A 25,283-nucleotide genomic window follows, 5' to 3' on the forward strand; every position below is an offset into this window, starting at 1 on the left:
GCCTAATCAGCAAGCTCCTAAGGAACGGCCCGAAGTTGTCCTCTGACTTCTGAATTTACATGTGCACACATATACTCTCCCCAACACACACACACACACACACACACACACACACACACACACACACACACACACCACACACACACACACCACACCACACACACACACACACCACACATACCACACACACACACACACACCACACACACACACACCACACCCACACACACCACACACACACCACACACACACACACACACACACACACACCACACCCACACCACACACACCCCCACACACACACCACACACACACCACACACACACACCACACACACACCACACAACACACACACACACACACACACACCACACATACCACACACACCACACACACACACACACACACACACACCACACACACACACACACCACACACACACACACACTCACACACACACACACACACACACACCACACACACACACCACACACATACACCACACACACACCACACACACACCAACACACACACACACCACACACACACCACACACACCACACACACACACACACACCACACACACACACACACACACACACACACACACACACACACACACCACACACACACACCACACACACACCACACCACACCACCACACCACACACCACACACACACCACACACACCACACACACCACACACACACACACACACACACACACACACATACACACACACCACACACACACACACCACCACACCACACACACACACACACCACACACACACACACACACACCACACACACCACATACACACACCACACACACCACACACACACCACACACACACCACACACACACCACACACACACACACACACACACACACACACCACACACACACACACACACACACACACACACGAAAAGATCCAGCTCAATCCCACACTCCCCCAGATTCCCTTGTGTTTCCTCTCGTCCGCCCATCCCAGCCCCTCTATCCCCTGCCATCTACTGCCCTTGCTGACTCTCTAGCTCCTGGGCCCAGGAGATCATGCAGATGGATTCCTGTCCTAAGCAGCCTCTGAGACAGTTTTCCCTCATCCAAGTTCCCTTGAGATTCATGTGGGTAGCTGTGTATGCCCATGGCCATTCCTGTGGGTGGTCTCAGGCATGCGGACTCACCTCTGTCTGTCAGGGAGCCACCATGGGAGTTGAATTTCACACCTGTCACACAACGTGTTAGTTCCTCCTGCTCCCCCACTTCCCCCCTCCATCGCGTCTCACCCACTTCTATCCCTGGTCTCTCCTCAGCCTCATCCTCTCCACCAAGCTTTTAAAAAATGTCTTCGGTCCTTCCCTCTGCTTCTTCACCTCCTACCTCTCCACTCCTCCAGGATCTCTCCACCCCACCTCTCTAGTCACATTGCTAGTGCCAAGAACACCTCTGTGGTGATGAATTAATTCCCTGGGGGCTGGTTGGTCGTTAATTTGGCTTCTCAGCATCATTTGGCACCAGACCCTTCTTTTCATGTATGGCCCCACTATACCATCCTAGAAGGAAGGTCTGCGTTCTCTCTTATCAGCATTCTCCCTGTCAGAGGTCATCGTGTGGTTCCTTAAGTGCCAGTGTTCTCCATGGATCCCTGTAGCTTCTTTCTGAGCCGGGGGCACCTGTCCCCCTGGTATATCATCACAGGAAGCCTAGAATTTTGTCCCTGATTCTTCCCAGAGTTTTATAAAGCCCACCTTGATTTAGCTCTCTCTCTCTCTCCATTTACTCATTCATTTGCTCCACACACCTCCATTGAGTACTTTAAAGTAAGGCCCCATCTTCTCCCGAACACCCCTGTAACCCCAGCACCATCATTAACCTTGCATCCTGATCCATCTTTACTGAGGAGCTGTGGAGCAGTGTTGAACAAGCTTCATGGATGAACAAACCAACAGCTCTGCCCCTGCAGAGATTGTGTAGGACATAACAGATGAGGGAATATATTAGTGATTACCTGTTGTGGAAAATGGAAGAAGTTGGAGAGAGTGATTGAGACTAGGTCATGGGCAGGTGGGAACGTTAGGATACAAAACTGTCACTGAGAAATAATTGAAGCGTTTCAGCAATGACATACACAAACTGAGGGAGTTCACCATGAAAAGGAGGAGGTGAGAGAGACTCATCCTAGGCAGAGGATGATGTGTGTGAAGACCCCAGCAGTGTGTGCATGCTTGGTATGTCCAAGGAAGAAGGAGGCGAGAAAAGCAGGAGGTAGGAGTACCAGAGAAGAAACGCAGGCCGAGAAGCTGCCCGAGCAGGGTGGTTTTGAGTCTTCATAATTACTTCTACTAAGAGGGGGCAGAGCTCATTGGTAGAACATAGACTGCATAATTACTTCTGCTTTGACCTTGTGAAAATGGTGAGTAGTGAGGGTATTTGCACAGGAATACATGGAAATGGCTTGAGGGGGAGAGGCCCACCCTGGCAGCTGGGCTGACAGACTGTGGGAAGGGAGAGAGTCATCTCAGGGAACAGTCAGTGTCTAGCTTAACTCATGGCTGCCTTTCCTCTTCTTCTGATTTATGCTGCAGTCAAACATGCTTCCATGACATCTTAGAGACACTGTAGGCTGCCTGACCTTCCATCCCATGTCATTTCCACCCAGAGCACTCTGGGACTCATCCCTAACCTCAGCTGACTCACTCTGTTCTTACATATGTCACCAGTCTGATGTCAGTTCTCCTAGGAGATCGGAATGGACCTCTCTGGTCCCAGCTGGCTCCATACTGTTCTCACAGCTCCTTTTATGGTAGCCTGCAGCTTCAGCAGGTTGAAATCCCCATGTCTTCTGCTCTTTTGGAGCTACCTGAGGCCAGAGTTCTGGCTCATCCAATACCCCCATCCTGGGCTCTCCTGGGAACTTAGTTAACCATGAGCTGTCACTCAATCTCCAGGTGTGTGAGTGGCAGCCCCCTGAGCAGCTGAGGCAACTCCTTGATCTGGAGATGAGGGACACAGGAGAGCCACAGGACAAGCTGCTGAAACTCTGCCAGGATGTCATCCACTTCAGCGTCAAAACCAGTAAGTCCTTGTCATGTCCCTGACCTCTCCCTGATGTTCGCCTCATAGTGAAAATAATGATGCCAGTGTCTAAGGAACAAGAAACCTGGGTCAGACCAATCAGGGCTCTGATGTAGACTACTCACTGTGTGGGTCCCTTTAATCTCTAATGCGGGTTTGCTTTCAAGGCCAAAGAATTGATGGGGATCTGTTAATGTGAGAGACCTATAAACACGGACTCTTCCTTGTCAATCTCCATCCACCATTTGTAACCAAGTTATGTACGGAAATTCCTATGAATTAGTTAGTAAACTGGCAAGTTATTGAGATAATATGACTATGTTATGTGACTTTAAATTTTTTCTGTGGCCCAGAGCATGCAAAAAGGAAGAGGAAGAGGAGAAAAGAAAGAAAGAAAAGGAAAAGTTCAAAACTAGGTTTATTTAGATGCTGGTACTCTTGGCAACTGCTAATTACCAACTCATTTGATCAAATCTGGCAGAATCAAAATAAAAATAAAAACATTTAGGTAAATATAAGAGAAATATGACAGTTGTGAGTATAGCTCCTAGCAGAGTGCTTGCCCAGCATGCAGGCATGCACAAAGCCTTGGATTCTTCCCAATGTTGCATGAGTCAGGCATGGGGGTGCACACCTATAATCCTAGCACTCAGATGGAGACAGGAAGATCAGGAGGTCAAGGTCATCCTCAGCTACATAGTGAGTTCAAGGCTAGCCTGGGCTACTGGAGACTCAGTCTTAAAAACTAAAAACAGTAACAGTAAAAGAGAACCCAGTAAATGTTAGGTTTGATTGTGACTTTCGCATGAATGCCATCGCTCTTGTGGCTTTCAGTAAGCAGTGGCACTGTGTCACTGGCTTGATTGTTACCATGGGACAAATAACCAATGAAGATGTGTCAAAGCTGGTGGTCGGGGGTGTGTGTGTCTGATTTTCTAAAATATGCACATCTTCCTGTGCTGAGAAGGTAATCCGGGGTCTTAATCTACACAGCCATTATGCTCTGTGAATTCTGACACTGGACTAAATTTAGTGGAAAGAACGCCATAAAATCCTGGCTAAAAATAATTGGATTAAGTTCCCTTGGGAAAGCCTGGTGCATATATCTAAAACTCAGTTAGAATTTCCTAATAGGGATGCCTACTTCATTATTATTATGGCTGTCAGAAGTCTGGAGTGACATTTAATGCAGTAGATTGTTTTCAGTTTACTGTGTATTTTCCATAATGTTACCATGGAAATCAATCATAAATTAACACAGAACTTTAAAAAATCCTATTAAAATTACTTGTAGCGATGTCTGGTTGTCTCTGCCAGATCAGAGGGAGTTTTCCATGCTTTAATTGAAAAGGCATTTGCTTCGATTTGGGTTTTCTTTATTGAACGGATGGTTGAAAGAGAGAGGGGGAAAAAACCCATATTTAATTCTCCATCCAAACCAGTTTCCCACACATTCCGAATTAGAAAGGCCTGTGCCTTTGTGCTCTTTGTCACACTGTCTTTCTTATGCCTAAGAATGTCAAGCCAGTTAGCCTGGTGTTCAGTGTGAATATTCACACTTGGAAGGCTGGGGACTTTTATGAGACTTAAAAAAAAATGAGACCTTTTAAATGAGGAGAAAGATGGGAAGAGAGGGAGGGAGGGAGGGGAGAAAGACCAGACAGGAAGTTCTTACTCCACGATGGAGTTATATAGGAGATGGCAATGGCGTTTGAAGTAGGTTGAATCCCGAAGTGTCTGAACTGAGTGATGAGTCACAGCTGGTGCCCATCTGCTTCATGCCAGACAAGCTGTGCAGCAGGAGGAACAGAAAGGCCACTCCTGGACTGTCACTGCAGGCAGACACTTGGAGGCTGTGACACTGGAGGGATGGTGCTAAGACCCATTTCTCAAGGGCTTGGGTGGAGGCAGACAGCAGAAGAAACCAGAAATTAAAGCAAAGCTCTCAATCTCTCCAGTTTTACAGAGAAAGCTTGTCTTGGAGGAAAAGTTAGGCCAAAGCACTTCATAGGTGGGGATATGGTGCCTCTAATAACGTGCTCGATGCAGAAGCATAGGAACAAGAATTCAGCCCCCCTAGTCCCATGTTAAAAAGACAGGTGGGGCTTCACACACAGGTAGTCCGAGCTCTGGGGAGACAGACGGGTGGCTCGCATGGCCCCACTGGCCAGCCAGTCTAGCTGGGTGGGCAAGCTTGAGGTTGAATGAGAGACTCCCTCTTAAGACTAAGGTGGAGAAAAACTAAGAAAGACAGATGCTGCCAACCTCTGACCTATGCGAACACACACACGTATATGCACACACACACATGCTTGAATATATGTACAAATGCACACACAGAAAAGGAGCCTCAACACTTTTCCTTGTATATATGCTAAGTATTTTTAAAATACTTGAAATGTAGTTATCTATAATAAGGTACACAAATATGACTCTCTCAGCTTATAGATCAGAAGAGGCTCAGCCCATTTCTAGAACCCAGAGGCCCCTTGTGCCCTTGCCCAGCTGAATAGCTTCTTGATGCAGCAAATCCTTCCCTCTATTCTGCAGGTGTCTATGCTGATTCTGAAGGTCCTGTAAGTGGAATCACACTGTGCTGACCTTGTGGCCAGCTGCTCTCCTAATCTGAAGGAGCTATTGGTGCTCCATTGCTGTGTAAGTGAGTACTTTGTTTTCTATTTACAGACCATCCAAGGTTTTTCAACCAGTTGTATGCTGGCCTTGATTACTACTCCTTGGCAGCCCGGATTATAACAGAAGCACTTAATCCAAGCGTGTAAGTACCGTGTGACTGGAGGTTAGAGATAGACATTAACTCTGTGAAGATTTGTTTTGTGAATTTCACTGTCATGATTTGTTTTGCAAAGTCTAACCATTAGAAATGTTATAGTCCTAACACTCCAAGCCATATTGGAGGAGGTGCTTTTGACAGGTAGAGTTGTGAGATAATGCCAGGCATACCCATCAATCAGAGGAGAAAGCTGGTTAAGCAATCCCCCACTAACTCCTGCACAAGAAGCCATGTCTATGCTACATATTAGAGGCAGGATGAAAACAAGCCTTGGGCCAAGGAGATGGCTCAGTTGGCAGAGTGCTTGCCTGGCAAGCAGGAAGACCTCAGAACCCAAGTCTGATGCTATACACTCTTGTAATGCCAGCTCTGGGAGGCAGGCACAGGAGGATCCCTGAGGCTCACAGCTAGCCAGACTAGCCTTCTTGGTGAACTCTAGGCCAGTGAGAGATCCTGCCTGAAAAGACAAGTGGATGGCTCCTAAGGAACCATGTCCAAGGTTGTCCTTTGATCTATGCAAACACACATACACACACACACACACACACACACACCTACCTTAGAAATGATAAAGTCTGGCAAAAGAAAGACATGTACTAAATGGCTTTAATGTGAATGAATATAAAATCCAAATTCATACTTGAGAGACAGGTGTGTTGTACTATAAACATAAATGGAGGAATGTTTCCTAGTTAGTCCCAGGGAAGTCTCTGGGGAAAAGTGACAGCTACGAGAAGGATGGGTATGAGTTAAGCTTGTGAAATTGAGAGGACGCATTCCAAGTGGTGGGAGCAGCATGTATGAAGGCCCTGTGGTAGGAGGCAGCATGCCACAGTGAGAACAGCATATACAAAGGCCCTGTGGTAGGAGGCAGCATGCCACAGTGAGAACAGCATATACAAAGGTCCTGTGGTGGGAGGCAGCAGCATGCCTCTCTATGTTGAAAGGTCAGTGTGGGTGTAGCTGACAGAGTGACAGGGATTATAGTGGAAAACAAGACCAAAGAGACTGAGAGAAGAAATATGTTGAGCCTATGAAACATGCTTATGAATCATTCCACACACATAGGAAAGAAGCCCTTGAAAGTCAATGTTATTTAGTGACATTTGTTGTCAGAAGAAATTTTGCTGAGGAATAGGGAGATGGCTCAGTGGGTAAGCTTGACAATCTGAGTTCAGAATCTATGAACTCACATAAAAGCAGATGCAGTAACACAAATATCTAGAACCCAGCACATCCATGGGAAATGGAAGGCAGATAAGAAAATCTCCAGAAACTCCTGGGCCAATGAGCCTGGCTTAAGCTGCGTTGTCTCAAAGTGGAAGGAGGGATAAATATGGAAAGATTATCCTCTGATTTCCATGTGCCCTTATAGTGTGCGTGCGACAGACACACACACACACACACACACACACACACACACACACGAACACACTGAAATATTGCAGTAGACTAGATGGGATGAATGTAGAGTATATTTCCTTTGCCAAATGAGAGATGGTAGCAGTTTGGATTCTGAGTGAAGAGGAAGTGGAAAGACTAGGGGAAAAGCATGTTTAGAAGACAAAGCATGGAAGCCAGGCTCCATCATTACAGTGCTTCGTAGACACATGAGGACCTGAGTTTGAGCCTCAGCACCCACTTGTAATCCCAGCACTGAGAAGGTGGAGGGAGCTGAATCCCTAGCACTTGGTGAGCAGGCAGTACAGTCACATTCCAAGCCCAGGTCCTGTGAGAGACCCTGTCCCCCAAAGCACCTTTGGCCTCCCTGACCATGTGCACATGTGTGTATGTGTATCTCTACACACACAGTGACATTCATATACATCTGTACACACACTTAGAAGCTAATGTGCAAAGGGGTGGTTAAGTGTAGGATCTTGGAAATGAGGCTCAGAGAGAGATTTCTTAGCTGCTACCTAAGCTTCTAGCCTTTGTGGCTGAGTTCATGGCTGTCCTATAGGACAGTACAAAACGCTGGAAGAGAACACCAGGTAGTGGATGAGGCAATGTCAAAATCTCCACTTCAGTTGTGGGACTTAAAAGTTGCAATGACTTTGAGACAGTCAACCACACTGAGAGATCTCTGGGCCTGGAATTCTGATATGAATTTTAAAATGTGTACATGTGAAAGAGAGTAGGGGAAGAATGGTTAAATAGTGGAAATGGATGAGATTCCCCAAGCTAGTGATTCACATTTGGAATTAACCCGAGGAACCCTGGGATTCAAGCAGACTAATGGCATGCACATGCTGTGCAGGCTTAATAGCTTCAGTGAGCAGCCAGTGTGGAAAACCACATCATAAGGACAAAAGACAGAGTGAAGAGAGAACAGGACTCAGGACCTTGGGAACAAGACTTGAAGATACCTAACCTTTAATGGTTAGGAGGGTGAGAATCAGCCAAGATGGAGGGAGGGAGGAGCGGGGAGTCAAGAGTATAGGTATGGAAGCCATGGAAGAGGATGTGTCGAGGACAGTGCGTTATTGAGTAGATACCCAAGGTAAAGATTGGCAGTTCCTGGATTACTGATATAGATGTCAGGGGTGAAGTCATGGGCATGACAGTGCCTCCACACAGAGCAGACACAGGAACTGGATTCTGGGGTGGAAGAATCAGTAGTAGATCGTCAAAAAGGACAGTCAAGTTTCACTCTTCAGATCTCTCCTCGCAGAGTTTTACAACTCCTTGCTTGAGTTATTTAACCTGGCACATTTAGAGGTCTATGATGTGTTAAATTGCTGCCCTACTGGACCATCCACTCATACTGTGCCCACCCCTTGTGCATTCTATACCTCCCTCCTCCATCTGCATATCCATTACCAGTGTAGAGTTGATCTAATTATTAGTAATAGGTTTACAACAAACTGAGTTATTATTTTATCTTTATTTCAGCTCCCTATAAACATATACAGCCTTTAACATTTTCTGTGTGTGTAAACTGGTTTCACACCATGGTTGGAAATTTAGCCTGTCTTATGTTTAAGAGAATCCAACACCTGTAGAGTGCTTGGCACACAGGCAGACACTACATAGTGGATAGTTGGTTCTTTTGCCTTTATTGCAAAGCTGTCCCCTCCACATGTTAAAATACTCATATCAAATTTTTTTTTCCACAACTAGAAATTTAAACACATCTGCTTAGCCTACATATTGGAGTACATATTTATTCAGATATGATTTATTGTAATCACCTAATTATAAAGGAGGTTGGGAATATTGAGCCACTCAGTTATCTAGAGAGAGAAGATACTTACATGTTACCTAACCAGGTACTATAGCTGATGGAGTTTGAGGTACTAGAGCTGGATCAACATGAGGGATTGGAGAGTGAGGGAAAAGCATGCAGGGAGGGGCAAGACTGCAAGTCAAACTGTCATAAGGCTCAGTGACCCCAGAGAAATCTCTACAAGGACCAGATATCAAGGGTAGATACCACAGGAAGTGTGGCTATAAGGTAGCGCCTTCAGCTAAGATCGCCATAGCAAGGCTCTCTGATGATGGCACCCCAGCCTAGAGCAGGAAATCAGGACAGTGAAACCATCACACAATGAGAGATACTCATAGAACACTTCCTACATCTGCAGATATAGCTAATGTGGCACAAGAAGCCATTTTCAAGATGCAGAGCCCCCATGTAGAGACAGCATAGTTGTGGTAATGACCTAGAAAAACATGGCTACCAAGACAATAGCTTCTCTTTAGTTAGTATCAGCAGCCAACTTACTAAGCATCCAAGCAAAGGAATGGCCAATTCCCATGGCTGACACACAGATGATAATCTTCCCTCTTTTGCCCTTATGGAATTGAAGGTTCCTTGGCAACCATTGGGCTTCATGGAACTCTCTCTGTGCATTTCTCTCGGGACCCCAAAGGGATGTTTTGACTCTAGTCATAGAAGTGAAGTGTTTTTTATATCTGTCTAGTTATACGTATGAGGTGTCCCCAGTGTTTCTGTTAGTGGAAGAGGCGGTTCTGAAGAAAATGATTGAATTTGTTGGCTGGAAAGAAGGGGATGGAATATTTAACCCAGGTGAGTACCACTGGTGACCTCCATCACCCTTCCACTTGGAGCACCTAAACATCTATTCAGTTGAGGAACTTCCCTTTGCAGACATGCACATGACCCAAAAGTTGGCTTACCATGGAGCCAACACCTTTTCATAATGTGATTGAAATTTGCATAAATGCTAGGTCATGATATGCATACTTAACAAATGAGATGTTTACAATTTAGGATTTGCATATCTACACTTAAGATTTTTAACTAGCACAAAGAAATTCCTCAGCTGCTGGGAGCTTACAAAGATACTTCTAAGTCCTCTATGCTTTTCAGGCAATGTTTCTTCAGAAGATTTCCAAACCATCTTGGCTTATTCTACAGTGTTTTTCTAGGGCTGGAGATGAGCATGCATTTCCATTTCCGTTTCACCAAAGAGGTGACAGACAGGGTGACAGACAGGGTGTTATAAACAGCACAACTTTGGATGCTCCTCCTAAGTTCAGGCTCAAAGGCTGAAAATTTTAGTTTGGAAAAAAAAAGTCCTAAGCCAAAAGGATAGGCCTAAATTTCCTTATTTTCTGAGATAAAAAGTTTAGAAATTATAGACATTCCAGGAGAGTATAAATGGGACATTTGGGGTGTTGGGGTGATTCTCACAGTGAGTTTTTGTTAGACAGGGTAGTCCTAGCTGTCCAATGCTTCCCAGTTTATTTGTTTCTTTGGGTGTTAAGACTTCATGCTGTAAGTTTGACATTTAAATTTTGTCTTTGCAGGTGGCTCAGTATCCAATATGTGTGCAATGAATTTAGCTAGATATAAATATTACCCTGATGTTAAGGAGAAGGGCCTGTCTGGTTTGCCACGATTAATCCTTTTCACATCGGCAGAGGTAAAGCATTATTTTTTTATGTTAGATACATTTTTCTTCTTGAGAATGTGTTAGTTAAGAGGGTTCATTTGCCTGAGGATTCCTGTTGTGATTTTTATCCTATCTATGTGTGATTGATATACCTACATATGATGTATCATTTTATTTCATAGGGAAACCAAACTTTATTCTGGTTTCATGACCCCTGGCCACTCAGTTTTGGTATAGCAACTTCATTTAAATTTGTAGTCTGACCCCAGGGTACCATACCCAATGAATGCACTTCTACCTACCATAACCCTTATACCTGAGGCTCAGGGAGCATCACGGAAGAGGGGTGGAAAGACTGTAACAGCCAGAGGGTCAGGATGTCTGCCACAGATCATGATCTCCTACATACAATAGGGAGCTGCACCCATGAAATCTTAACAGAACAGTTGCCTAAACAAGACCTTCACCATGACAACATCATGACATGCTAATGTGGATGGGGGAAATCTACCAAGACCCCACACCCGGATGAAGAGCTATAGGTAGTTAATAGCTGCTGAGAGAGGAGGAATCAGTCCTCTTTAGGAACAAGGCTCCTGATGGGTTAGCTGGTTCTCAGTGGTCATCACTAAACACACATACATATGCACAACAATATGTGAACTCAGCACGGGGTGTGTGTGTGTGTGTGCAGTAGATTTCATTTCAAGTGCTAGCTTTCTCTGCGAATCTTTCCTTGTGTCTCTTGCTTTATCAGAACTCAGATCAGGACTGGTATCAGATGTATTCTCTGCTCCCAATTCCTTGAGAAAGTAGTAGCGTAAGGGATTTTTATCTTTCTTTTCAAGATATAGAGGAAGGCAGGGGGGATTCAGTAGCCACTGATGTCACACACACACACACACACACACACACACACACACACACACACACACACACAGGCAAACACAAAGGATACACACACATATAATCCAGTGACACCCAAGTTCTTGCATCTTATTTTTCTGTACCCTGAAGTATAAAGTGAGGGTGAGGATGAGTGCATGGACATTGAACTAGGCCAGATTTGAGTCCAGTCTCCAGCACGTATTATTTGAGTGACCGTTAGCAAAGGTGATTGCCACCTCTGTGCTTTGCTTTACTAGTTTGTGAAACAGTCTATCAGTTGGCTTTTGTCTCAAATTATCCCCAAAATCCAGCAGCCTAGAAATGCAGCTGTGTAACCAGTTTTAAGCCTCCCAGCACCTGGAAAGTTGTGACATTCATGGCTGGGCTCTTTCCCATGGCTGGTACAGGAGTGGCCCAGCTGAGTGGTCCTAGGGACCTCTCTCCACCCTGTGTGTCCTGTGCACAGTGCACTCCAATAAGCAGTTCAAGCACGCCCTGAGAAAGCTGGGGACACGCCACCCACTGAGTTCTAGCGTCAGACTGGTACACTGTCATTCCAGACTCATTTTTGTAGAAAAGCAAGACAACGCTCAGACCCAGATCCAAATGTCGAGAAAGTGGAATCTGAACTGAGTGAACTTATGCAAGGTCTCCTTGCAAAGGGTCTGGAGTCAAGGATTCCTGAGCAAATGGACCCATAATCCAAAAGCCACACAGTGCTCACCAAAGAGTAGATGATTGCAAAGACTGAATGGGTTATTGCCTGTAAAGTGGAATATGGCCCATGTTAGAAGAGGAAGTAGCCATTGTCAATGGAAAGAGAAAGAGCCAACCCTAGAGATGGGTATAAATGGATGGTCTTGATTAAGAGCAGTCGTATCAGAAAGAGTCCTACCAGCTGTGTTCTACTTTCGTGTATTTCCAGTGGAAACCTCTGTTCATTCCCAGGTCAGGAGCACTAGCTATCCCATCAAAAGCTTGTGGTAGCCTCCCGTCCAAGTACTAACCAGGCCTGGTTTTATTTAGTTTCCAAGGTCAGACAAGACAGGGCACAAGCACATGTGACTTGAAAGTGGGACGTGTGATACTAGGCCTGGAAAGGTAAGAGTGGGATGGAAGTTATACGGGTGAGGAGGAGCTAAGTTGAGGAGTAAGACCTGCCAAAACAGTATGTATGAAAATGTCAAGAGACTTGTTACTTTTTATTCTACTTAAAATAGAAAAACAAACAAACAAAGACCAAAAAACAAGACAAAACCACCACCACCAACAACAACAACAATAAAAATGAAGTAAAATCTGAACATTGTCTGTGACTTCCACTTGGGCTTTCCTGGCCATTCATTTTTTTTTTTTTTTTTCTAAGAGAAAAACGTTAGTTTATTTTTGCAAGAGTTTGTGCCTTGAGGGGTCCTCTGCAGAAAGGACCCTAGCCAAGTGCTGTGTTTTCCTTCTGCCTTTGGCTCTGGCTAGCTCTGCACTGACAGGAGAGCAGGAGGGAGGGTGGCAGGCCCCTTTGAAGACTCTCACCTGAGTGGTACCTCGCTATCAGCATCTTACCGTGGGCACTGTGGTCTTCACAAGCTGTGTCTTCTGTAGGCAGAGGAGGATGTCTGGAACTGTGAAAGTACTTACTCATAGGATTATTATGGGATAGGGTTCCCCTCTCTCTGAGGCAGCTCCATCTATTTCAGACTTAGGGACCCAAGTCATTGGAGATATGGTCCTGCTTCATCCCCTGGGCAGGCTGATGAAATCCTGTTTCTGTCTTCTATTCCATGTCTTTTTGCACTTTCCATCTTCACTTGGTTTAATACTTCTTTACTGGAGTCTTTTTCTGGACGAGATGCCCCAGAAAAGGGAATAAGTTTGATGGAGGGTGAGAAGGAAGATGGTGATGGGGTTGACCAGTAGTCCAGATGAAGGGGGTGAAAAGACACTGGATTCTCATGTTATTATGAAGCCAGAACTAAGTAATCTCCCAGGAGGCATGGGTGGCTGACATGCCAGCAGAAATTGGGTCCAGAAAACCAAGCAAGTGTGAATCCCATCTCTGTGAGCTCACTTTGGCTTGAGTATACATTCATAGAGTCAACCTTTTCATCCCCATGCTACCCACAGTTTCTTCCTTTCCCTGCTGGGGTCAGAGCATATGCACTACTTTCATTTCTATTTTAATGACCACCCCTTCATTGCTTATTATAACAAATTGACCCACTATTTAGTTAGAAAACAGAATTACTCAATGTTGTGTTTAGTGAAGTTCTCAAGACCTAGAGTAGTCATTGGTTGTACATCATTGTTTGCTTTTAGTTTAGTCAGTAGGCATTCAGCGGCCCACAGTCCCTCCATGGCTCGAACGGTTTCTTTTCTGTTTTCACCTCGTCCCACAGCCATGCATCCCTGACTTGCACCTTGGGTTATAGAATGTATATGTCTAGCACAGAAGGTATTTTTGCATATTCCCCTCTTTGTCTGTAATTCGCCTCTTGCTATCTACGAGCAAGATCATCACGGTAGACTTCTGAGCTGTCACTAAATCCACAATATCCTTTCCAGTGCTGAAAGGAGATCAAAGAAAAGGAGACATTTGGAGAGAAGTAATAAAGTTTTATTTTTGTGACTGGATGAGTACTTTGCTGTGAGTGTCTTCAGTACATAGTGATCATGGGTTTTTGAGGTTTATGAGCAGAGCAGATTATTTTTAGAACCAACACAAAACAGAGATCATTGTCTGGCACTACAAGATGAGGAGGGTAAAAAAGAAACTGTTACCTTCTAGGCAGTGACCCAACCAGTTCCTCCTAAGCATGGCTGGCACTGGGGGAGAAAGTGAGAGATGTAGGATGCTTGACTCAGAGCTGGTCCTCCTTCAGCCCTGTGCCTTAGTGCTTCCCCAGTGAGCTACTTCCCCTGAGGAACAGTGACCAAACATCTACCCACCCCAGATAGGGCATGTGTGACACAGCAAAGAAACAATGCCACATAGTCTCGCCGGTAAACCAGTGAACTTACTGGGGTTACTTAAAGGAGTGTGGTGATGGATAGGGTATTGCATCCAGAAGCATGGGTACCCCAAAGTCAGCAGCATTTGAAAAGCCAGTCCAGCACGGTGGGACTCATGGTAGGACTCATGAAAACAGAAGCCCTAGGGTTGACTATCAGGTGATTCAGGTGCCTGAAGAATTTCTTTTCCTGGCAACAGTTGATGAAGAGGGGCCTCACGGGTCTCCTAAGTTTCAGGAGCTCCCTGAGTCTTGATGGTCTTCCTTACTTCCTGAGCCTTCCAGGAATGTTTTCATTTAGAGGAAATAGCTGCTTAACAGGCCCTGAGCTGGAATGGGATGGATCCCAGGCCTTCCCAACAGGAAAACAAGTGCCTTTAAGATGTAGTGTAGAGCATGAAGGTGAAGGCCATCCATCTTGGTTGACCCTGGCATCATTAGGAATGGGACAAATTTTATGATCTTGGAGAAATCACCAGAGTGCTTCTGCTCTCGCTCCCTGAAAGGATAACACTGATAAACTCTGCTCTCCCTACTGAAAATTTGAGCATTCAGTTAGTCAGCACTAAACCCACTGTATTCTGGACACAGCACACACCAAGGTGAAATCAGCAATTTGTCCTGAGAGTCAAGATCACAGAGAAAATATCCCAGGTCACAGAACAGCATCCTCACAAGATCCAGAAAGTGAAACTTCAGCTTGGGGCTGACTTTCATGTTGGAGCTTGTTTATTGTTTCATCTTTGTGGAAACTAATACCCACTGGGGTGGGTATGCCATCTGCAGATTTACAAAGCCTATGGGGAGTCTGGGTTTTAGGATGTCTGATTTATCTTTTTGGCCAGTCATAGAAATAACCACTGTTTACTTCAGAATGCAGTTATTACTTCTCAGGTCAAGCCATCTAGGTTTTGTCTTCCCATTAACTAGTCAACATATGTGAAGCATCACTGTTCTCTTTCCACTTCCAGGGCCCTTCTCCAAAACTCTCAGATTTCTGGCTTTTAGTTGGTAGACATTAAACAAACAAACAAACAAACAAAACAAAACAACTGTTGCTCTGCATTCGAGGGTGATACCGGGTTGTTTCTGGCCCTGATGTCCTGGACGTTAACTGCATGACCTTTGTTCTGATTCTGAGTCTAGATTTTTGCTCAGCAGAGCATTGGTTGGAGACAGTGTGCTGCTGCTTGTGGGGAGAGGGCTGTGCTTTTTCTTACAGTCAGACGTCACTGGAGGCAGGCTAGCATTTATCATTAGGAAATCAATAGCTGTTCGGCTGGCAGAGCCCACATCTCTGGTGAGAAATAATTCACCTTGGCTATGTCACCTTCGTTAGGCAGGCATGCTGCCTCCAGCCAGCACAGCAGCTGTAGCCAGTAGACATTAATTACATTTTTTGTGTACAATTATTGCCGTCTGATATGCATATGTTCTGCGACACCCTGAAATAAATGCATCCTGTGGGCACTTGGGATGTGTCCTGCTTGATATTTGGAAATTCATTATTTAGGATGGTCTCATTTTTCCTGATGGTATGACTCCTTCTGCATTTTATTTTTATAGGGTTTTAGAGAAAGAACTTCCCATTTGACAAAAGGAGAAAAAAATTAACACATTTGAGGGAATATATCAAGTTAAGTGTGAAGGCACAACTATTCTTCTAATGCCTTCATCCCTACAAATTAAAGCTATTTTTTTTTCACAATAATGTTCCTTATCACCTTTGTTTTTCTGGCATGAAAAAGAAATGAATTGGCCACCTGTCCCCCTTCATACAAAGAACAGCATCTTCAATGTTTGAATGTAATTATGTTGTAGGCTTTGCATGGTAAGGGTGGAAGCTCACTGTCTCCATCTTGCCAGTGTTTGTCAACAAGAAATAGGCTACACCTGCAGAATCAACTATTGACCTCATTCACACTGTGCTGGAATACAGTTATTACCTATCGGGGTCACTTTGGTTCGTGGGATGTTAGCCATATTCCCATAGGTCTAATTTCAGCCTTGCTCTCCACATCATAAAATTGGTCAATCATCTGACCAATGTTAAAATCCATCATTTTTCCCCAGGAAATAATTAAACCTTGTCTTATCACTTTTGAGGTAGCATCTTGTCTCTCCTCAGAGGGTTTCCAGTCGGAGTAGACTAGATTTTAATCTTCCATGAGCTCACCCATAATAGCAGTGTCAATAGAAACTTTCTTTACCCTTACAGATGCCAAGAGCCTCCAGTGACCACGTTTGTGCCACGAATTAAGCTGGGTTCACATGTTAACCCATGTCTTTCTGTGACAAGCTGATGGCATAGGCTTTATTGACACAGCACTTTCTGGAAAGTGGAAGAAGACTGGAAAACCTAGTCTTCAAGAGTTCATTATTTATTCAAGGTTCCCAAACTGCCACTTTCTCTGACCCTAAAGTCAACAGTCTCTGCCACTCATTAAACAGCTCAGTTCAATTATGATTTTCTGTTTTCTTCTATGCAATCATGTTCCAAAGATTGTGCTGCCCTATAAAGATGCACTGTGGTATAGATAATAAATAATACATGTTCCATGATCTGCATTCATCTCTGTCTCCCCCTCATCCTCTAATTCAGTGTCATTACTCCATGAAGAAAGCGGCCTCCTTCCTTGGGATTGGCACCCAGAACGTGTACTTTGTGGAAACAGATGGAAGGTAATGGGGCAGGGGCAGGGGCGGGGGGCGGGGGCAGGGGCAGGGGCAGGGGCAGAAGCCTCATGGGTAGAGGTTGTGGGTAGAAGGAAGAAACCTAGCCATCTAAAAGCACTTCTGTTGCCTGTTAAAGACTGGGCATAACTCAATGTCTTAACTCTATCCCTCAGAGGTAAAATGATACCCAAGGAGCTGGAGAAACGAATCTGGCAAGCGAGAAAAGAGGTGAGAATGAGAGAGAGATGAGAAGCGGGTGGGGAGGGCATCTGCCTACCAGGCAGAGAATAGTGGAGAGAATGCAGACCACCAGCAGCATTCTATAGGGGTGAGAGGAGAGTGTGCTGCGATTAAAATAGGAAACCTCGGCAGCTGTTTTACATCCATCCTATTTCCTGGTGCCTGGCTCTCCACATTCTCAGTCATTCTCATTCCTGGGTGGCTAGAGTCTGTCAATACTGGTGTCATGATATTTAGAATTCTTGGCTCGATTGTCCCTAAAGTTGTATCGAGTCCTCCTGAAGAATTCCGGTATCCAGTTTCCTATATAGCTCTTCCTCCTGGAGGCTCAAACACACATATCTGCAAAGCTTTTAGGGTGGGTCTCCATCTCTCCCTGTCCTCATTTGGGGGATTGCTTGCTGTAGTGCTTCTGTGCCAGAATGTTCTCCCTTCCTGAGCTACTTGACTAGAGGAAGTCTGACCATGCTTTTCTGCTGTGACGCAGCAAGGCTGGCCTTGACACAGGGTTCTGAAAATGCTCCTGGCTGCTCTGTTCACCTGATTACCTCTTGGGCCCAAACGCTTTGTTACACCTATGCTGTCTTTCTCCCATTTCCTCCCGCTCTACCCCCCGCCCCTTCCCGCACTGCTATGGAGCTACAGATATGCTTTAAACAGGTGGCTTAGGCAAATGGTCTATTCTCACAGGCCTTTGCACTTGAAGATGAATGCGTTCATTACTTTAAGCCTTAATATTATATTTTTGCTGTTATATTCATCTTTTCAGATTTCATAACATTACTTCACCTTGGGATGTTCTAAATTAGAATAGTTGGTCCACAGTCTATCCTAAACTTTTAAAATATTACATTTTATTTATTTGGAGGGGTGGGGACACATGTCATGGCTCACACAGGGAGGTTAGAGGACAGCTTTTGAGCGCTGGATCTCTCCTTCTACCATGTGGGTTCTGAGGATCGAACTTAGATTTTTCAGGCTTGGCAGCAGGTGTCTTTTTTCTCTGAGCCATCTTGCTGGCTTTGGAGTCTATACTTAAAGTCTGTGATTATTGTAGGTGCACCCTCAAACCTACACCTATCTTTTTAATTAACATCTTTTTTTTTTTTTTTTTTTTTTTTTTTCCGAGACAGGGTTTCTCTGTGTAGCTTTGCGCCTTTCCTGGAACTCACTTGATAGTCCAGGCTGGCCTCGAACTCACAGAGATCCGCCTGCCTCTGCCTCCCGAGTGCTGGGATTAAAGGCGTGCGCCACCACCGCCCGGCTAACATTGTCACACTCTCACTTTAGGTAAAATTCTCCAAAATACTGTCAGGTGTTTTGTTTAGTTTTGTCTTTTTTACAGTGAGTCTCAGATGCTTCCTTCTAGGTTTGCTTTCATCTTTTCCTGCCCAATTTCCTATTGAAAAGAACTTGTATGATGCTAGGCATGCTCAATGGTTGTGGATGCTGAGTATCCTGCTTGCACAGGTCATGTTCTTTCTTCCTTCCCTCCATTTCTCAAGCCACCCAGTGCTCTTCCCTTCCCTTTCCTTCTCCTCTCATCCCTTCCCTTTTCTCTTCCTTTCCTCTCCCTCTCTGTCCGTCTGTCTGTCATCTATCTATCTATCTATCTATCTATCTATCTATCTATCTATCTATCTATCTATCTATCATCTATCAGTGTATCTATTATCTATCTATCTACCATATATCTATCATCCATCGGTTAATCTCTCTTCTTTTACATTTTTCATTGTAGATGGCCTCGGATATTTACAGAACAGATGTAGCATGCCTCTTAGCACTCATTGTGTTCACTCAGCACTCACTGAGACTGCTTACTTTCTCTTCCACCTCCACCCCAGCCCCTTCTGCCACTCCAAGATCTGTCTGACAAAAACCCCTGGCATCATTCCATTGATCCATAAATGTCTGAATATATCTGTAAAGTAGATGCACTCTTATTTACTAGTATTATGATTATATTTAAAGGCAATCAATATAATCAAATTATATTATAATATATATAAATATAAATATAAAATTTCCCTTTGCTTTTAAAAAACAACAGCTGGCTTACTTAAGGAAGACTCTACATAAGGTTGCTATGTTATGTGTGGTTGGTAGGTCAGATACCTTTTTGCTAATCCACAGCTTCTTCTACCTCTACGTTGATGCCCTGAATTGATATGGAGAAGCATGCATGTCCCTGAGTTTATAACTCACAATGAGGTTGAGAGACTCTGATGTCTCCTCTTTACTGTCTATCCTTGAGTCTCCTGTACTGTGGTGCTTACCTCTGTGGGATTCAAGCAGGATTTCTTTCCATGTTTTACATTTTGTCCTTCCTTCTAGAGACACCCCTGCCTCCCTCTATGATGACATTGGTCAATGGGATCCACCCATCCACTGTCAAGTCCCACTTACCCCTATCTCTCAGATCTGTCTACCCTAGTGATCATTGGCTGGAGCATTCCTTCTTTAGGTGACTTTGGAACTCACTCTCCTCTCCTCCCTCACTCATTGGCAGGCTTTCCATTACACACAAAACCGCTTCCTCATCACTACTTAATTTCCCCAAGGAGATGGTTTCCCCAGCCTAGAAGGATGCACACTTCCTTGTTTTGTCTGATTTACCAATTCTCGATGTTCTGAGATCATTTTCCACTCTCCCTGAAACACAGCCTCCTGTGTTGGTGCCATTAACAATTCATATTTCTAACATAGTTGCTTTGATTCCACTGTAGTCATTACTTCTCTTCTTCAGGTGGTGGTTTGTCCTGACACCCCAGGTGTAGGAAACTGACATAATTCTGAAGTTGAGAACCTGAGAACAGAAGTTCACAAAAAGTGAAAATTGCTTCAGGCACATTGAAAAGGAGGGCAGCAGGGACACACTGGTGTTTCTGCCCAGTTTCCTTTGAAATCAGTGCCTACATGGGCATGGATTCACCAGCAGCCAGCCTCACATCCATTTGGAGACAATGCCCCATGATGGGAGGCTTTGTGGACGTCAGCGGTTCAGACCTGTTTGTCCGTGTTTTAGAGTTTCCTTCTTATTCCTTCAGACACAGGGAGCTGAGCATCAGCATGGGTTTTTGGGCTGGGGAAGAACTCTCTGAGCCACCACAACCCATTGAAACATCTTTTAGGGAGTGACCTTTGCTTGATACCATTATGAAGACAGTGCAAACTGCAGGGCACCAACAAAGTAGTTATTGATCAGCCCAGCGAGCAGGACCACTGAACATTTCCAGGTAGTTTTGAGCACGAGTGTTTGAAGTGACAAATTTTCTTATGGAATACAGCTCCCAGGCAGTGTGCGATCAATACTGTTTCCTGAACTTTGTAGTTCATGGCAAGAAGTGAGGAAGGAACAACACAGGGAAGGTTAAATCCACACGGAAACATGTGATTTCTGGGCCTATTAAAAGTATGTGATTTGGTAGGTAAACGGAACCCATTAGACTCTTCTACTGGCTTTTACAGGTATTTTTCTCCAGTTTGTCAGAGCATCATACAGTTTATGGGGAAGAGCCCACTATTCAAGCTGCCAAAAACAGTCTTTAGCAAATAAGTTTGTGTGTTGCTTTGCATGATTGATGTGACTCTGTTCTCATTCCGTTTAGGTCACTGACATGATAAAGACTTAATCAATTGTGGTTGAGTACAGGGAAGAATCCCCCAAGCTCATGGTCCCCCAGTGGGGGCTCTGTCACCTCCTGGCCTGGCTCTGAAAGGGCTGGGGTAGACCCAACCCTGTGTGTCACAGCTGTCTCCCCAGATGGCAACTGGATTCATTCTGTGCTGTCACTCTGACTCCTGGGAATCTCAGTTGGGGGATGTGGGACCCAGTGGCCTTGCTCTGCCCCACTTTCCATTGAGAAATAACATCTTTCTATCAAAAGGTCAGTTAAATTGTAATAAGTTTGGTTCAAACACGAGTGCCTACAGCATGTGAGAAGATAAGATTCTATTGTGATAACAATGAACTTCACAATAAAACTGAGGGAAATCAGCTCTAAGCTAAATTAGAGTAAAACAATTTTCAGAGGAAATACAATGTTAGGAGTGTCTTATTCCTCAAATGTTTTGAAACCCTAGAGTCATAGCTACCCACAGTCCCACAGTTGTCTATAAGCTGTCTCTGTCACAGTAAGTAACACATCTCTGCCACCATGCTGGCATTAATAAGTCTGGAAACATCCCTTTCTCCCTTTCCTTACCTGACTGGCATGAAGCCTGCTGGTGTGTTCACCATGCCTGGCTAACTTGCAATTGTTTTTCATCTCTGTGTTATACCCATGATCTCCTTTTCTTGCCCATGGTCCACTAACATCTGAGTTTACAAGATGCAGGCATCAGGTGTGTGAGGAGGGTACGGAGACAAGAATGAGGCAGGTCCTCTTCCCATCACATGCCGTGAATTTATCCAGGGCTGTCCCCATATGGACAACCCTCCCCTGTGACATTGCCTCCTTCGCTCTGTTCACAGCTTGTTCTGTGTCTACACTTGAGTTTTTTCTTTGCCTGGCAGCTGTATTTACTTAGATAGGCAGACAGGCCTGCGTGGTTCACGCCTGGGGCCAGAATTTTGCCCACCGGTCCTGCCTCTATTTATTTAGGTGAGAGGGGGCAATGCAGGCTTGATAGAAGCCCAAGCTCTTTCCTCAAGAGCACGCAGGATGCCTCCAGAATGACATTTTGTCATTCCTGGTGGGGTTATCAACTTTGGACCTGGCCATCACCAGACAGAATGCAACCAACAGAAACTGACAGCAATAATCTTGACTCTAACCATTGATCTGAATCAATGGAGGACCACATTATAGCATTTTTTTCACTGTGTTCAACCTCTTTATAATGACCCAAGGCCATTATAGTATGGAAGTATCCAAACACTCACTGAATCAATCATGACCTCTAAAGAGGCCCTATTTGGCTCCAGATCCATAACCCCTATGTTCACCAGCTTCCAACAAGGTGGATTTCACAAAGATGGTGAAGATTCTCTCTGTGATTGGCTTCTTTCCGCAGGGGGCAGTGCCATTTCTTGTCTGTGCCACATCTGGCACCACCGTGCTGGGTGCGTTTGACCCCCTGGATGAGATCGCTGAGATCTGTGAGAGGCATGCTCTCTGGCTCCACGTGGATGTAAGTTCATCTGTGTGTCTGTCTAACTTCCAAGTCCTTCTCAACTTCTCCTGCCTTCCCAGCTTCTCCTGCCTTCCCAGCTTCTCCTGCCTTCCCAGCTTCTCCTACGCTCAGGATCTAGAAGCTTCCTACTTTCAGTTGTGCTTCTCACTTGGGAAATGAGCATGTCATTCCTTTAAGGCTTCCCCCAAATCCCAAGACCTCAGATCTGTTTTGATTTTGTTCTCCGGATTCCATGGGACTTTCCCATGAGCCATCTTTTTGGTCCCTGAATCACCAGGGCAGTGTTTGGGAACAGTGGCAGTGGAAGCAGGAGGTCGTGAGCTGAGTTCTAATCTGCATCATTTTCCTGTGCTCAGCTCTGTGTCTGCAGTTGCCTCGGTTGCAGGGGGAGAAGGCTGATAAAATCTGGAGAAAGTATCTTCCAGCTATAAAATGATATGATTCCAATCAGTAAGAAAATGCAAAAAAAAAAAAAAAACTATCCTGCATTATATAATTGCATGTCTTAATTAAAGCAGGTTTTAGCTGGATCCATGACAGATAATTGTTTGAGGGAAATTGATATAATTTATATTCTTCATAATTTTCCAACTTAAAGGGTTGGATTTTTTTCTAATTCATTTCATAAGTCCTGGGGTTGTTCAGAACACATCTTCCTCTAAGTTAAAGGTACTTTTTTATTAAAGGTCTACTTACTCAGGGTTAGAAAGTTGAATCCAGCCAGCTGAGTGTATTTGACATGGCTTTTCCATTCCCTCCCTTCCCTCCCATTCCTCATCTCTCTCCTTCCTTTTCTTTCTTCTCCCTCTCCCCATTCCCCTTTCTTCCATCTCCCTTCTCTTTCTGCTCTTTCATTCCCTGTCCACCCTCCCCTCATCCTCCCCTTCTTCTCTCCCCTTCTTTGTTTTCCTCTTTCTCCCCTCCCCTCCCTTCCCTTCTCTTCTTTTTTCTTGCACTCTCCTCCCCTCCCTTTCCCTCCCCTCCTCTCCTCCTTTTATTCCTTCTCTCTTTCCCTCCTTTCTATTTTCCTCTCCCTGCCTCCCCTCCCCCTTCCCCTCCTCTCTTCTTTTGTTTTATATGAAGTCAGACATTCCAGGATTTGAATGTAGCCTAGAAAAGGGATGGTTGAACATGCTCATGAGGCTTCAGTGCAACTTCCTGGGCAGGAGAGTAGTCAAGATGCTCCTGATCAGAAGAAATATGTAATAACTTGCTGAGCAGAAGATGACCAATCATTAAGGGGACATCTCTGCATATAATTTTATAGTTCACAGCATTTTATTCTTTGGAAGTCAATTGGGTATAGAATGATTGAGAGAGAGAGAGAGCACTTGAGTCCTTCAGGTTTTCACTAAGTTGATGGTAATGTTGGGTGAACCAGACACAGGAGTCACAGGCATGATTAACACGCCAATGGCTATGCTTCAGGTAGATTATTTTTTACTTCGCTTAATGGAGCTTGAGTATTCATAGCTGCTCACTTTTTAACTTACACTTTATTGATTTTTATCACCGTAGAAATGTGGTAATATTTAATGTCCTAAAAGATAGTGTGAAGTGAGCACTTTTGTTAACTATGTGAATAGGAAGAAACAATTGAATGCATCAACATTCTCCTTAAATACTTCACTCTGTTAGGAGAAACATCATTGGGGTTACAAGTTTATGCAGAACATAGCAGCCACGGTAACTTTGAAATTAGAAATGACCTAGAGAGATTTATGTGGCTTAGTCAGAATTTCAATTTGTAAGCATAAACAAAAAGATCTATTTTTTGAATTAAGGGTTAAATTTTGAAGAAGATAATTAATTAAGAACACTTTAAGCTGCACCAGCTTATTCTGTTTGCACACAGTAGGCATCTGGCAATGCGTGCCATATTAGATTAAATTTGACCACAGCTTCTCTGAACAGATGAAACATATCTGAATAAAAGAAACAAACACATCCTAACCTCAAGACAGTGTTCATTAATCTTTAGTTGTGGCAGGTGTCTCATCCATTGGACAGTTTGATTACAATAGAAAGTAACTTATCTTCAGGGAACTTCACACACATACACAGTCTATTAATGTTCAAAGTTACAATCGTTGTTTTGACTTCTTATACATTTTTAAGGGAATTTAATTCATTCCAGTTCTGTTGATGTCTCTTCTCATTTTTCCTCTGTAAGAATGAATGTGAGACTCCTCAAGGGTTGGTCACCTCTGGAGTAGGGGCTGGTGGCACCTGCTAGCCCTCAGGTTTCCAGCAGTTTCCTCTTCCCTCCCCCGGTTGCCACAATTCACACAGAGCATGTAAGCATTCTATCTTTCTCTATTTTTAAATAAGGTCTCATGAACTTGCTAGATAGGCAAAGATGACCTTAAAAACCCTTCGCCTTCCTTTCCCCATCCCCCAGCTGCTGGGATCACAGGCAGATGCTATTACTCCCTGTTTGTATAGCGCAGAGGATTGTACTCAGAGCCCTGTGAAGAGCAGACAAGCGATGTCTCCAGCCTGTATTGTCTTTAAATTCATGGGCTTTGGAGGCTGTGAAACCTTGGTTCTACTCCTGCCTCTGCCTGTATTTCAAGGTTAGCTCTATTTATTTATCAGTC

General features: G+C 44.4%; 1 protein-coding gene across 1 annotated transcript in view; it reads left to right on the plus strand.

The window, feature by feature from the left end:
* Gadl1 (glutamate decarboxylase like 1) overlaps positions 1-25,283 on the plus strand; it is a 179,925-nt gene that overhangs the window by 37,953 nt on the left and 116,689 nt on the right. Inside the window, exons 3-9 of the mRNA XM_028886523.2 lie at positions 2,956-3,082; positions 5,768-5,858; positions 9,800-9,906; positions 10,650-10,765; positions 17,231-17,310; positions 17,478-17,532; positions 22,564-22,680. Coding sequence (XP_028742356.1) covers positions 2,956-3,082; positions 5,768-5,858; positions 9,800-9,906; positions 10,650-10,765; positions 17,231-17,310; positions 17,478-17,532; positions 22,564-22,680 — 693 coding nt within the window. The remainder of the gene's footprint in view (positions 1-2,955; positions 3,083-5,767; positions 5,859-9,799; positions 9,907-10,649; positions 10,766-17,230; positions 17,311-17,477; positions 17,533-22,563; positions 22,681-25,283) is intronic.

The sequence above is a fragment of the Peromyscus leucopus genome, chromosome 7 (genome assembly GCF_004664715.2).
Source record: "Peromyscus leucopus breed LL Stock chromosome 7, UCI_PerLeu_2.1, whole genome shotgun sequence".
Lineage (NCBI taxonomy): Eukaryota > Metazoa > Chordata > Mammalia > Rodentia > Cricetidae > Peromyscus > Peromyscus leucopus.